Below are 13,544 nucleotides of genomic sequence, written 5' to 3' on the forward strand. Positions count from 1 at the left end.
GTAATCCCATCGTCTCAGTGTTCGAAAGAAAAATAAAACAAAAGAACGAACTCGACACGAATATTTTTCACTGCTCGTTGAATTTTACATAGATTTTGTCGGAAATATATAACGATGTAAAAAATATACTCGGAACTTTTTCATTTTTCCCTTTCGTCTGATATTCCGACCGCAATTGGCTTCTTTTTTAAATTTAAATTAGTGATTGAACGATCGTTGCCACGAAGTAATTCGTAAATCTATCTGGCTTTTTTCTTTTTTTCGTATATAATCGAACCTTTTCCTCCGGTCAAACATAAATGAGTTAGTTGGTTAATTCTACATCAAACGGTCGCCTGGCCGAAAATAAAATAAAAAAGGAACGAGTATATTTGAATCAACAAATTTTAATTATTTGAACAGTCATTAGCCGTAATTAAGTTCGTCGCGTTCAAAATAATTATCAAAGTCGAACCGCAAGCACATATAACAGATTAAAGTGAATTCATTTGACCGTAATTAATATTTATTGTAAACGATTTTAACCGTGAACAAACTTTATTCAGTACCAAAAAAAAAAAAAAAAATACGTATGTGGTTTAAGCTAAGTGAACTACGTAAATGGAATTACTTATTCTATAATTCACAAACTTTTTTTCAGCATTTTTTTTCCGAAGTGTATAGAACATGGTTATACATATAATACGTAGATTTATGTGAGTCGCAGAGCGGCATTTGCGGTTCCGCTGTATATAGTTATAAACCGCGAGTTCTCACCTCCGCGCATAAGCCCCGCGGTATAATAATGGAGATCTCATTGAGATTCAAGATGTGAAAAGTTTTTCGGCATTTCGCTCCCACATATAGCTATGCGCAAATGTGTATATATACATATATATTTACCAACAGACTATACGCGTACGCATATTATACACAGCGTTTGAAATTCTTTCAAGGCAGGCGTATAGTTGCACATGCGTTCGTATCAATGTATGCCTGTATCAAGAGACGAGGTACACGGGCCTCCAAATGTAGCTTACATCAATAGCAATAATAATAATAATCATACATTCATTTACACATGCATGCATGTACAGAGTGTTTCCGAGTAAATCCCGCCGTATGTTGGATTGCCTACCACTGAGGGTGACAAATATCGGTAAAACAGACCTACCGAATTACCAATATTACTTCAGTCGAGTCAATTCGTATGTTCAGTTTAACGTGACTCCGGAAGGCGATAATCGATCGCTTTAGCATAGGTTACAAAGAAGAAAACAACTTCTTGGCCAAACCCATACATTTTGGCAGCACGCGCAGTCCTGGGTTATTCGCGAGGACTTTATAAGCGCTACTTACCGACCGATAACACTCGTACCGATATTTCTTCTCCTACGTGGTAGGCAACCCAACATACTGCGGCCTTCACTCGGAAACAACCTGTATGAACACCCAGGGCGCAATATGAGGGAAAGTGAGCAGAGCTGGTGTTCTTTTCTTTTGGTCCTTTTTCGTCTTTTTCATCATGAATAGGCAGAATAACGTCGAAAACGAAGGCAAGGAATATAAAATGAAAAAAAAACGACGGAAGAAAAATGCAAGGAAAAAAGGAAATGGCAGGGTGACCGCGTGACACCAGCGACTCACACTCGCAAGATCCAGAAACACGTTGACGAATAGGTTAGACGTGACAAGAGGATCCCCGTATTTCGCAATAACGCCATCCGCCTCGCTATTCGCCTCTCTTTTAGCTCTGCCGGCTGTACATGCATACATATTATGGGAGAGACTTCGCTTCCCGCGAGAGACCCCAAATTCCCCAAATTTTTACATTACGGAGCGCTTTTTCACTTTCTTCCTTTACTTTTTCACTTTTTTTTTCCTATCTTGTTTGCCGTCACTGCACGATTCTCGTTTTTTTCAGCTTCTTCCCTAATTCCTGCGTTTTGGCTTCGGTTCTTCTTTTGTGTGATATTTGTAGCATTAAATTAAGCAAGTATTGTAGGAACTGCACGACCTGAAAACATAATATCATCAATCCTCTTGTGAAGAAATATTTTTCACCACATTGAAATACGCATGTATTATTTAAATTTTATTTCAAAGTACAATAATCTCTGAATTTATTCTGTTTAATCTGACTTTATACTTACAATTTTATAAATGAATTGAGGCGGATTTTACACAAAGTTGTTTATAGGTGTCTTCACAGAAAGAATTATAATATAGTATACAGAATCTTGTGCAAGAAAGTTGGAATTAATATTATTACATTGATTGGAAATCAATCATTGACAAGGTCAATTAGTAATCAGATATTAAGTCGCTGTGTAATTATCATCACCTTCTGTGCGCTAATACCTGAAGCATATTCACAAAAGGTCTCTTAAAACGTTCAAATTACGTGAACAAGATTTGATTGGAGTTTGCGAAAAATTATCGTAAGAAATGTATAAAGAAATTTTCATTATTCACCCACTTAAATAGCCAGGGAAGAGAGAGGCTCAAAACACGTGAGAAAAGTTAACCTGTAGACATTTCCGTGTCTTGTTTATTGAAAAAAAAGGACGAAAATTCTCTTCGTCTCTTCACTTTTTTTTAAAAATTATTGTCCGAAGACAGCTTTATCGCGATGAGACATTGGACGTAACCCTGTCATCGTTGGTGTAAAGATAGATGAACACGATGCATGTATACATACCTATATACGCCCACTGTAACATTGCATAATATATCCAGCGTAGGTGGAAAGATATGCTATATATATCACGGTAGCCTAATCTGGGTAAGATAATCAGTAAAACGTCCGTCGCAGCCAATTGTCGTACTGCATGAGGAGTTTGACATCGTTCATCGAACTGCACGGACTGAACGAAGACCGACAGGGACAGGGTGCCGATATCAGGTGAGTGATAAAATTTATCTCGCGAATATACGCGACGAAAGTCATGCACGCTGTTGTTTTCAACACTGAAAACAATTCCGCCTCATTGGCGCTCGGATTCGCCGATTGCCGGAAGCTATAGTGTAGGACAATAACGAAACGAGACAAAAGGTGAACAGAATTGAGAGGAAAAATAATGGCGGGGCGAACGATGAGAGCGTCTGATTGTAATGCGTCGTCGACGAGGAAACCGAGGTACACGCTTGGATTAAAGTTCGCGTTCTTGAGAGACTCGCAGAATCACCGAACCCGTCTGATTTGCTCTATATTTTTAAACTCACTCATCAATGTGACCAGTCATTGAATCAGAGATCCGGCAGAGCCCTGTCCAGTTATCTAATATTCGGTTGGCTCGCGGTGATAATTCTAATTATCGATAACGCGGTTTAGTCGCGGTCGCCACCACAGGCAATATCAGATACTGTTTCCTTTGTGCTTTGTCAACTGTAACGATATAATAAACCGTCAATTCGCCTTTCTCTTTATGGGCATAATTATTTAGATCCGAGCCATCCAGACCCACGCATCGTAATGAGCATCAGAAAATTACCCGACGATTTGAACGCCATCGCTAAGAATGAACTCGGCGAGGATGAAGCGAAAATTGAAGAACACATCGAGATTATTACGGAATGGCTCAAAAAACAACCGCACATCAATGCTAGAGAAGGTAGGAATCGTTATCATTTTTTGTACCCTGATTCGGTAGTCCAGCACCCTTGGAAATCCGGTGACATGGTACACAAGTTCAAAAGTTTTCGTAAGCTCGTCACCGTGTCCTTGACCATGAACTGTACGAAGGTCAAAGATTTCGCAGAATCATTGTGGCCGAAAAAGTTTGTAAATAAAAATCGATTTGGCAGGACTCTGGTTTTACACTGGTCCTACTTGATGGTCAATTTAGCTCATACAGCTTTTGTATTGTTCAACATAAATACTCAGTAACAGTAGGTAAGTTCTGACGGCTGCTTTGCCCCCGAAACTGAGCAGATAACATTATTGCTAGCATTCTGATTTTTTATTCTGGTATCCAGGTTCATAAGATTTCACAAGCTCATCGTGATTTCCTCGGCCATTAGTCGTAAGTGTATACCAGAATAATTTTTACTACTTTCTCTTTGGTGAGCCAGATCCGCAATGGATAGCGGCATTTTTGAGGGGCTGCAAGCACAGTCTGGAAGTAACGAAGCAGAAGCTCGAGGCTTATTACACGATAAGGACCCACCTGCCCGAATTGTTTGCCGATAGAGACCCGAAGGGGGCGAAAATCAACGAGCTCCTTGACCTAGGGTGGGTGACCATTTTTATCAAGTCGTCTTGTCAACTCCAGACCTCGTCGATTCTCTTCACTTTACCATTACGCCAGTAAGCCTAGCATTTTTAGTATGCACACAGTCAACTGTTCACCGATTATTTTCAGAATTTACCTTCCGCTACCGGCGACGAAAGACCCGACTAGTCCCAGGATAATCCTGCTTCGCGGAGGATGCTACGATCCCAGCAAATACAATTTCCTCGACATAATGCGGGTCAACTACATGGTGATGGACCTGATGCTCATGGAGGATGACAGGTGGGTTTTTCAGAATCAATTTTAGCCCCGAAGGAAAGATACTTTTGTCAAGGCTTCACCTGGTCGATATATAATATCCTCCGGCATCTTTTTCGACAGGTCATTAATCGCTGGGCAGCAGACAATCCTCGATTTGACCGGCAGCAAATTCGAACACGTCGGTCAGTTCACTCCGGCAACCGTTAAGAAGGCGGTGACTTGTTTCCAGGTGAACAGTTCATTATTTTAAGGAAAAAGTTCAGAGATAGATTTTCCCTTTGGTATTCGACCCTTTACCGGTAATGAAACTGTGCTTGATACACGAATCTATCTAAATTTAAATTGCTTGGTCTGTTCGTAAGATGGTGGAAGGAGTTACTTCCGGTAGATTCTAATCATTATGTGTTGCGATTCTTGAAAGGAAAGTCCGTTTCCTTTCTGTGTTTGAGACTAATCTGAAATGGAAACCACACTTGACTTTAACCTGGGGATGTAAAATCAGTTGAATAATCACTTCCACTTCCATGTAAACGAATTCTTTGTCATCGGGCTAGGAATGTTAAATTTTTTTCAAGCACCGATAAATTCGTATTCATGTTACTATGTTTCATTGACCAGGACGCTTACCCTCTAAGGACGAAGAGTATGCATTTTATCAACCTCCCACCAAGCTTCGACATGGTCTTTAACATCTTCAAGCTGTTTCTGAAGGAGAAGCTGAAGAACCGAGTAAGTAATTCCATTTCTCAAGGACTGTGCTCGAAATCAATTGTCAGTAAACTTCTTGGGGCAACTTTCGGGTTTACTTCAAGCTCTGGACGAGTTTGTTTAAAGTCTTCCAAGTTGGGTCAAAGTTTGGAATTTTGACCGTTCGGTACAATGGTATGTCTGAACTTTGACCCCCACCTTACAAGTCGCTTTTCTGACCTATCCATCTCCGATCTTGACTGTGTTCAGATTCTGATACACAGTGACCAGAACACCCTCTACGAGCACATCCCGAAGGAAATATTGCCGTCTGATCTAAACGGAAACGGGCCCTCGATCGCGGAACTGACAGGTGAGAATTAATCTCCAGTACTGTCCGCATCATCTTTTCGCTTCTAGTAAACTTGGTTATCACTTTCCAACAGCTGAATGGAAGCAAAAGGTGCAGGACAAACGAGACTGGTTCCTGGAGGATGCTCAATTCTGCGTCGACGAATCGAAGCGAGCTGGGAAGCCGGTTTCGGGAGCCGATCTCTTCGGGGTGGACGGCAGCTTCAAAAAGCTTAGCATCGATTAGTCCTCCTCAAGTTCTTCGACTTCTACAGAGCAGAAGACGTTGTTACGTATGAAATTGATAACAAGAACAACAAGTGTACGCGAAATCCCTTGCAAAAGATTATCTTCAGCAAGCTGGCGATGTTTGTATGTATATTTCTTTTTAAACTACTTCGACCAGAACCGTTCGTCATTTTTTCTTCTCTCCGACTCCCGTTCTCCCTAATTTATTTCGCGAAGAAGACTCGGTCGCTGTCTTTTGCCAAGTTTCTTTTTTCTCCCTCCCCTCCGTTTTGTCTACTTTTAGGGCCTGCGGTTTGCGCCGGCAATATAAAGAAAGAGGTGAAATTGAAAAGCGCTTACGACTGAAGAGAAGGAGAGATCTCCGGAGCCCCGAAGAGCATAACCGTAAATAACGCGGAGCTCCCGGAATATGAGCCCTTGCACGAAGCTCCTTTTTGCGCGGCGGTACTTTTTTCGAAGGGTGAAAGGGGGAAGGAAGGGGGGTCGGGGGCGGGGGGGGGGGGGGGGGAGACGAGGATGCGGACGGATAGGGTTGCCGCATTTCGGCCACGTGCCGCGCCACCCTTACAGGGTCCGACCAAACCGAGCCGACATTGCGATCCGCGCCGTTTTACGTTAACGTTTTCGATTTAGGTGTATCGATGCCAATATTGCGGCAAAACGCGACAGTCGTTTCGCCCGGAATCGTTTCACTCGGTCCCGAACGCGAGAAGAGAATACAAAGAAAAGGATCAAGGACGGTGTATACATAGGTGCAGGATGGATATACATGAGGCACACAAAATTTTACTCACACTGCACACGCATTTTATCCCATCCGCAAAAGCTGTCGCTATTCGCTTCTGCCACAAATTGCAGCTCTGCCAGCTCGGATAACGCGACGGGTCAAATCCGAATACTTATTCCGGTTCCTCACGTTCTTCAATAATCTCCTCTCCGGGCTCAGGATCACAAAAAATCGGTATCGACCGCCGCAATTTCACTTTTCAATCTTATAGAATTATTAGTGTTTTAGGATTATTAGAAATTAGGGTAGAATGATTGAGTTGAAAAAAATTTGTCCGTCAAAAACAAGTCTGATCCAGCATCAAAGTGGTTTCAATCCTTCGTGGAAACATAATTCTGACTATTTGTAGGTACGTATTTTTCCTAGCAATGGTTTCAAAGATTCTGAAAACACCGATTATTTTGCATCGTATTATCAAAATTATTTGAAAACTTCTTCTGATATTGGCAGACTACAGAGTTTGGCATAAAACAGTTCCGAACTATTTCAAAGGTGTTTTGAATCACTCAAGTTTCTTCACAAAATATACCTTATCAATTCCAATTGATTTTCAAAAACTTTCAATACTGATTCCTCAAAAAAATTCTGTGCCTTACATTTCGACTTCCTTATTTGAATAACTGTACAAAATATTTGAACTCCGAATAACTGTACAAAAGATTTCTGCATTAGAATTTTGATCAGGTCTCTCTGACTGTCGTTATTCCTTAAAAGTGATCAGCTTAAAATCAGAGAAGATAGCAATCGAGGTGAACAATAAATTTGTGAAAATCGTTGATATACTTGTTTGAAAATGGTGAGAAATATTTTCTTCGGCACGGCGCGGAGGTGGAAATAGTGAGGTCGAAGGGACGTACAACGTCTCGGACGACGAGGGTGAGGATTTCGGGTGTTAGGATGAGGTTGGGGATGGGAGGATACCGCGAGGATCGGGAGTAGGCGATACTCGTCTCTGGTAAGACATTATTAAGGACGTGCCGGGAATATCAGTCGAAGTAGATAATTACATTATCATCCGAGGGACCGAGACGCAGACGAAGACGAAGACGAAGAGGCGAAGGTGGAGCCACTCGGTTGTCAGGCGCGGCCGAAAGGTGATCCAAGCTCCACTCTCACTCTCTCTCCTCTCTGTCCCTTGATCTCTCTCTCTGTGTAAACGACAGGTACGTGTTCAATCATAACCCGATAATGGGTACGTAACCCCCAGGGTTATCAATGTTATCACCTTGTTGAACAGACTCTCTCCTCTCTTCTCTATCTCTCTCTCTCTCTCTCTCTCTCTCTCTCTCTCTCTCTCTCTCTCTCTCTCTTCTCTGTCCGCATATTGTAAAGGGGATGGAAATTACTTCCGACTCACTGGCTGTCAGACTTCTCCGGTCCTCATCCGTCCGACCAACCCCGCAGGAACTAATCAAACAAAGAAGAAACCAACGAATTAGGCAATCGAAATGAATAATCCAGTCGCGTCGAATGCAAATATTCTAATTTTACTTTCTCGGCGCTGGTCTTGCCCTTTGGTATAAAAGTGTTCAAGTATCTGGATGATAAGGTCAGAGAACCTTCTTCGCATTCCTCAAATTTTCATAGTGAAAACGGACATTTGTTGCTTTGGAGACGTTAGTAAGTCTAATCGAAACGGTGATTGCAATTCTATTATGAAAAAAAAGTTTCACCAATTACTGATTTAAAAAAAATGATTGCTCCCAAAAAAATACCTACCATACTTTCGCGAAGTGGCTGAATCATTTCTTAAGCGTGTCAATTACTGATATTATATCATTATTTACCACTTTGTAGGCGAAAGGCCCAACTTTTTTTCAACTCCAATCAAGTTTTCTCAACTCAAATATGAAAACAAAATTATTTATTCGGGTTAAAGAGTCACGGTCAAGAAATTTTTGAAAGCCCTGATTTCGTTAATTTTGAAACTTTGGATAAAAATAAAAGAGAATTCTGTTTTTTCACTACATGGTTCACGAGTTGACTGTGTATCATGATTTACATTCTCACGGATGAATCTTGGAGGTATTTCTCAGGCCGCATTTTTCCCCGAGGAACAATTCCGGGAGGTTTGGAACTTGAAAAGAGGAGTGAAAACGACAATATATAACAACATGAAAATCGTTCCTGTAAAAATATTACATCCCTCGACGATTTCTTCCTCAAGAATGATCCAGAATCTCGGTAATCCTTTCGCTCGGTACTTTGGGTGCAGCAAACGCTGCTGCGAAAATTTCGGAATTGGGGTTCTAAATTAGGCAAAAGCGATGCGGAAACCGTGCGGAAACTGGAGAACCGGGGGGGGGGGGTTGAAACACGGGCAAAGAAGGGAGCCGCTTTTCTCAAACTGAAATATCCTTTCGCGGGAATTTATTCCAAGGTTTAATTTCACCTCCAGACACTATATTCTATACCCATGCCTTAATACTCCACGCATTATAATATCTTTAATTAGGATTTCGTTCGCAATTTCTATCCTGAAATGTGTTAAACTTTCCCACCCCGTGCTCTAATTCGCGTATATCTATGCGACTGTAATCTAAGAACAACAGCAAAGTGGGAGCTGCCGCTGGTTTCATTTAAGGATAATTTTACTGTTTACGGAAACAGTAGGTACCTACCTAAAATTGTCGCGGGAAAACCAAATTTGACTACCGGATAAAAAATCGCAATTCGGGTATTTGCTCTCGCGCAAAATCTCATCCGAATACTGGCCGATTTATCCATACTGAATCGACTTACGAATTTACATACTTCAATACAACTTTATCTCACAATGTCTGAAGGGACTTTTTTTTTTATAATTCCTAGAATATCTCCGAAAAGTTTCAATGAAACACTCTGTGAATTGGGACTTTTCATGGTACAGCTAACAAAACTTCATTGAAGTCTTGTAAAAGTTAACTTGCGGAGAATCAGAGAATTTAGAACCAATGTAGAATGTCCAAAAAAAGGTAGTTCGAATTTAGGCAAAATTAAACACTTTCCGAGGTATAATTTCAAAATTTCAAAACGAACAGAAAAAGATCTTTTTTCCTTTATTTTCCTATTTTTGCAACTTTGAAACATTTCGCGATTTGGGACTGTTTAGAATGAATGACCATCAAATTTTTGTTCGATTCGATTCCGAATATAGTTGTAGAACTTCTCAGCAGCGTTCAAATTCTGCAATACGTCTAAAGAAAGGAAAAGAAATAACGAAAACTGACGAAAACAAACGGATTTCAAGGACCCCTTCCGATTTTGGAAGTCTGGTGTTCTCCGCAAGATTTTATCCGATAAAAGCATGTGCCTGGCATGTGTATAATCGGGTTAATCGGGTGGCACGGGATAAATGGCGGAGGATCTATCAGAGGGAAGTCTCCGCAGCCTTTGTAAGTAAAGTCGCCGAGCTCAAACACAGCGACTCGATATCCCGTAGTAGTTGGTAGGCCTGTTCGTCTCCATATGCAAATGGTATTTCCCCGCCTCATCCTTCCGTCCATTCATCCTTATTTTCGCCCGGGAATAACAGCGGGGAATTCCCAAAAACCGGGGAAAACAGGCCGTGTGGCCTTTTCCGCCGGTCCGCCATCGATGGTATCTTGATCAGCTCATCTAGCCGAAGTGTCGCAGCCTTTTCCAGTCTTCAGGGGCCTCCGAGGGTTCCTCATGACTCCCGGCCTGTAATTTGAATAAGAAAAGTTCTGCATTCAGGTTTCCCCGATGGTTATGGAGGCCGCCCTACATGGAAAGGCACGTAATTAGCTCGGCATGCTCCGCTCTCTGCTCTCTACAGCCACTCGTCGTCGGAGATTCCCTCTTTATCTCACCCCTTCCTTCTCGCCCTTTTCGATTTACCCCTCGTCGTTTTTCACGAATTCCAATTCAAGCGTACTCGGCGATTTACACCTTCGGGGGGAAGAGAATCTCCGCATATTTACGCTATTTTGTGTATTCCATGACGAAGGGTGGAATGGATGCACCGTTTCATTTCACTTTCAATCTGTTCAATCACGCGATCGTTTGCTACAGGTGTTTCAATTGTCAGTCAATTTCATTGTTCAAAAATTATTGTTTACCCTTGATTTTAAGAGTTTAAGTATTTTAAACCTCGACCAAATTACTCGTGAATTTCGAGATACTTTAGATGACTTCGTGTGAATTTGGAGTCCATTTTTTGATCCTCACTTTAAGAGACATGAAATGGATAAACTGATATAAAGTGGATTTAGTAAACTTTGCGAGACATCAATTCATCCCACGGAATTCGAGACATCTATCGTGAAATGTGCACATTTGCCTTCAAGTTGTGCTAATTGGTGGCCATTCGTTCGTTTCTCATATTTTTAAATCTATTGCCAGAGAATTCAAGAATCCTTGAGCGAAAACACTTCTTTATGTTCTTCATCATCTTCTTGTTTGCACAATTTTTTCCTCATTCAAATCAATAACGACGTTCCAATCAAAAGCGAATTACCAATAAATGAATTCGTTTTCCTTTTTCTTCTTTAGAGTCTAATTACCTGTTCTCTTCAAGTATTGTACCGTGTTCGACTTCTGGTATAAAATAACTTGAAGTTTCCTCAACCACTGAGATTAGTAAGCTGTTTCATCCTCTTCGTCATAATCGTGCTCTTCTAATTCTCTCATCCTTTACGTGAATCATTGAGTTCCAACCAGAACAGAATACTCAGTAAACAGATCGGTTCTTCTTCGTCTTCTCTAGCTTCACATTTTTTATCTTTCTTTCACTGACCAGACGTAACCTAACTAAAAACCACGTGTTTTTCAGGTTCCAATGAATATTTTCACGTCGCTTCTACTCCCTCTTCAGCATCTTGTCTACAGTGGCATCAAATTTCCCGAACCACCAGTAGAACCGCGCAGCTTGTTATTCCTCTTCAGCATCTTCCTCATCTTCTTCCCACCGTAACTTGACCCCTCTTTGCACATTCGATCGAATTTCCCTCATCTTTAACGACTTCGCAACCCAAACAGTACCCTGAAATGTCCCATTACATCGGACTCAAGTCCCCGTAACAGCGAATATGCGGATATAACGATACCGACAGGGACCCTGGTGAAAAAGCTTGCATCATGCCCACTGTAAGGATGCATATTGCATAGGCGAAGGAGAGGCTAACCTGAGTTAAACCGAGTTAAGAGATACCCTCGATCCGGGCGGTCGGCGCCACGAAACGCGGTCCCGTTTCGTTTGATTTCTCACAGGGACCATAACGCCTTTCCCGCCTTCTTCACCCAAGGGCTGCTCGCGATGTGGCGAACACACACGTGCAGCAGCCGCGTATTTCCACATAAACGCACAGCGATCGCTGCTTCAACTGCGTATTTCTATGCCTCGAGTTAGCCCCCGCAACTTCTACTTCATCCTCCTCTTCTTCGCCATTCACCCTCTCTCATGATTTACTAATGGCGCTGTTTTCCACACGGCGAAAGCGCAGAATTACACCGAATACGTTTGTGTCATAAAAAAGGCGAAACAGTCGTCAAATATTGTTGTAACCATTTTCTCAGAATTTTGGGTCTTCTGGTCATTGCTTCTACAATCAACCAAATTTTGTAATAGCTTAGCAAAACGGACCGTGTATTTCATCACAAAAACGACCTTGTATTTTTGCTGGATCGAGTTCTCGTTTTCATCATTTCTTCATCTCCACGTGTCCAGAAATTTCAACCCTCATTTTATTTTCATCATCCGCGTTTTTCCTTCTTTCACCCACTCTGGCCTGAGTCGTAATTTTTTCCTACCTCTCCCCCTCTTCTTACTCGTCAAAACGTTACGAGCTTCGTTGGCCGTTCCGTCTGCTTATACTTTTTAATACACTTTACCTGGCCGGGTATTTTTACCTGTACGTACAGAAGGTTCTAAGAAAAGGCAGAATAACACTTCGTCCACCATTTCCTCGTCTTTGAATAAAGATCTCGATATCCTTCGTCATTTACCTCGTTTCGAACAACCGCTTCCTTTTTATTTTCCCCTCATTCTCCCACCACCTTTGCTAAAACCGCGTTTTTCCCGTTTCCTCATTCTCTTCTTCGTCTTGGTCGTCTTTATTTTTCACTGAGCGACTAGCCTCGGCAGGAATTAATCGTGGCCAAAGTGCAGCTGCATTCTCGACGCGGGGACCGAAAAGGGTGCGGGGGCGTGACAAGCTAAGCCCGGTTTCATGCTGCAATTAAGTCTCGGTCACCTGAGGCTCTCCAATTTTCCGGACTTAGCTTCTCTGGTACGGGTTTACGGCGTAGTCGCGATGCACATGCTGCACGTTATTATTTACCGGAATCTAACCACACAGCGTCTGTCCTGTATCCGGACGTCCACTCATGACGTAAGTAACCAAGAAATATGCCACCGATTTTCTCAATTTCAAAATACGCACGTGCATTAATGCAGTGAATTAAAGAATATTATTACCCGCAAATTTGATTGTTAAAGAGGTAAGAACTGCCCCTAAAGTTCACATCCAAAAATCAATATATTACTAGTTTTCGTCACTCATGTAAAATTTTTTACGTAACAAGACCAATCGAACATTATTAATCACTATCAACGCATGGTAATATGCGTAGTGTTTTTTTTTTCTCTTTCCATCAGGGGCTGCATCCCCATATTTCATGGGGGTGATATTCGTCCTTTCAATGCACGAGTCAGCACGTAAAAAAAATATACGCTCAATGTTTTTGCGACGCAGTACGACGTTGCAGAACGAAGAAAATCCGCAGGTTCACCTCGTATACTTTTCTTCCATGAAAAATTACTTGTTTTCGAAAACAATAAAAAGGAGAGAAAAGCCCATTTAACAATACGGAGAAAGAAAAATCGACGAAAAAAAGAACGACTAGTGGCGCACTGCGACTCGACTTTTCCCCTCGGGTTTGAGGGGTTGGTTCTATCTTTGTTCTGTTCTCCTCGCCTTGTGGGTCCCACGTCAAAGCAACCCTGAATTTTTTCCGATCCTGGACTCTGGCCAGCTCCAATTATCCTTCCCCCT

At 41.8% G+C, this 13,544-nt stretch overlaps 1 protein-coding gene across 2 annotated transcripts; it reads left to right on the forward strand.

Moving 5' to 3' along the window:
• The first annotated feature begins 2,774 nt into the window (after window positions 1-2,774).
• Window positions 2,775-5,921, forward strand: LOC124183095 (retinol-binding protein pinta-like). 2 transcript variants are annotated; one of them, XM_046571123.1, is made up of 8 exons: window positions 2,775-2,884; window positions 3,426-3,593; window positions 4,054-4,213; window positions 4,344-4,496; window positions 4,596-4,704; window positions 5,094-5,204; window positions 5,433-5,535; window positions 5,609-5,921. In XM_046571123.1, exons 2-8 carry the CDS (start codon window positions 3,455-3,457, stop codon window positions 5,758-5,760), a joined length of 927 nt encoding a protein of 308 aa, XP_046427079.1. In that variant the 5' UTR covers window positions 2,775-2,884; window positions 3,426-3,454; the 3' UTR covers window positions 5,761-5,921. The 2 variants fall into 2 exon arrangements, with proteins under 2 accessions (XP_046427079.1, XP_046427078.1); XM_046571122.1 differs by having other exon boundaries at window positions 2,796-2,884; window positions 3,412-3,593.
• Window positions 5,922-13,544: the final 7,623 nt, after the last annotated feature.

The sequence above is a fragment of the Neodiprion fabricii genome, chromosome 5 (genome assembly GCF_021155785.1).
Source record: "Neodiprion fabricii isolate iyNeoFabr1 chromosome 5, iyNeoFabr1.1, whole genome shotgun sequence".
Taxonomy (NCBI): Eukaryota; Metazoa; Arthropoda; class Insecta; order Hymenoptera; family Diprionidae; genus Neodiprion; species Neodiprion fabricii.

Bases quoted from the DNA above. Each gene is read 5' to 3' on its own strand.
- LOC124183095 (XM_046571122.1), top strand. From the start codon at position 2,811: ATGAGGAGTTTGACATCGTTCATCGAACTGCACGGACTGAACGAAGAC. The intron at 3,594-4,053 runs GTAGGAATCGTT...TTGGTGAGCCAG, and splicing joins GCACATCAATGCTAGAGAAG to ATCCGCAATGGATAGCGGCA. The intron at 4,214-4,343 runs GTGGGTGACCAT...GATTATTTTCAG, and splicing joins AACGAGCTCCTTGACCTAGG to AATTTACCTTCCGCTACCGG.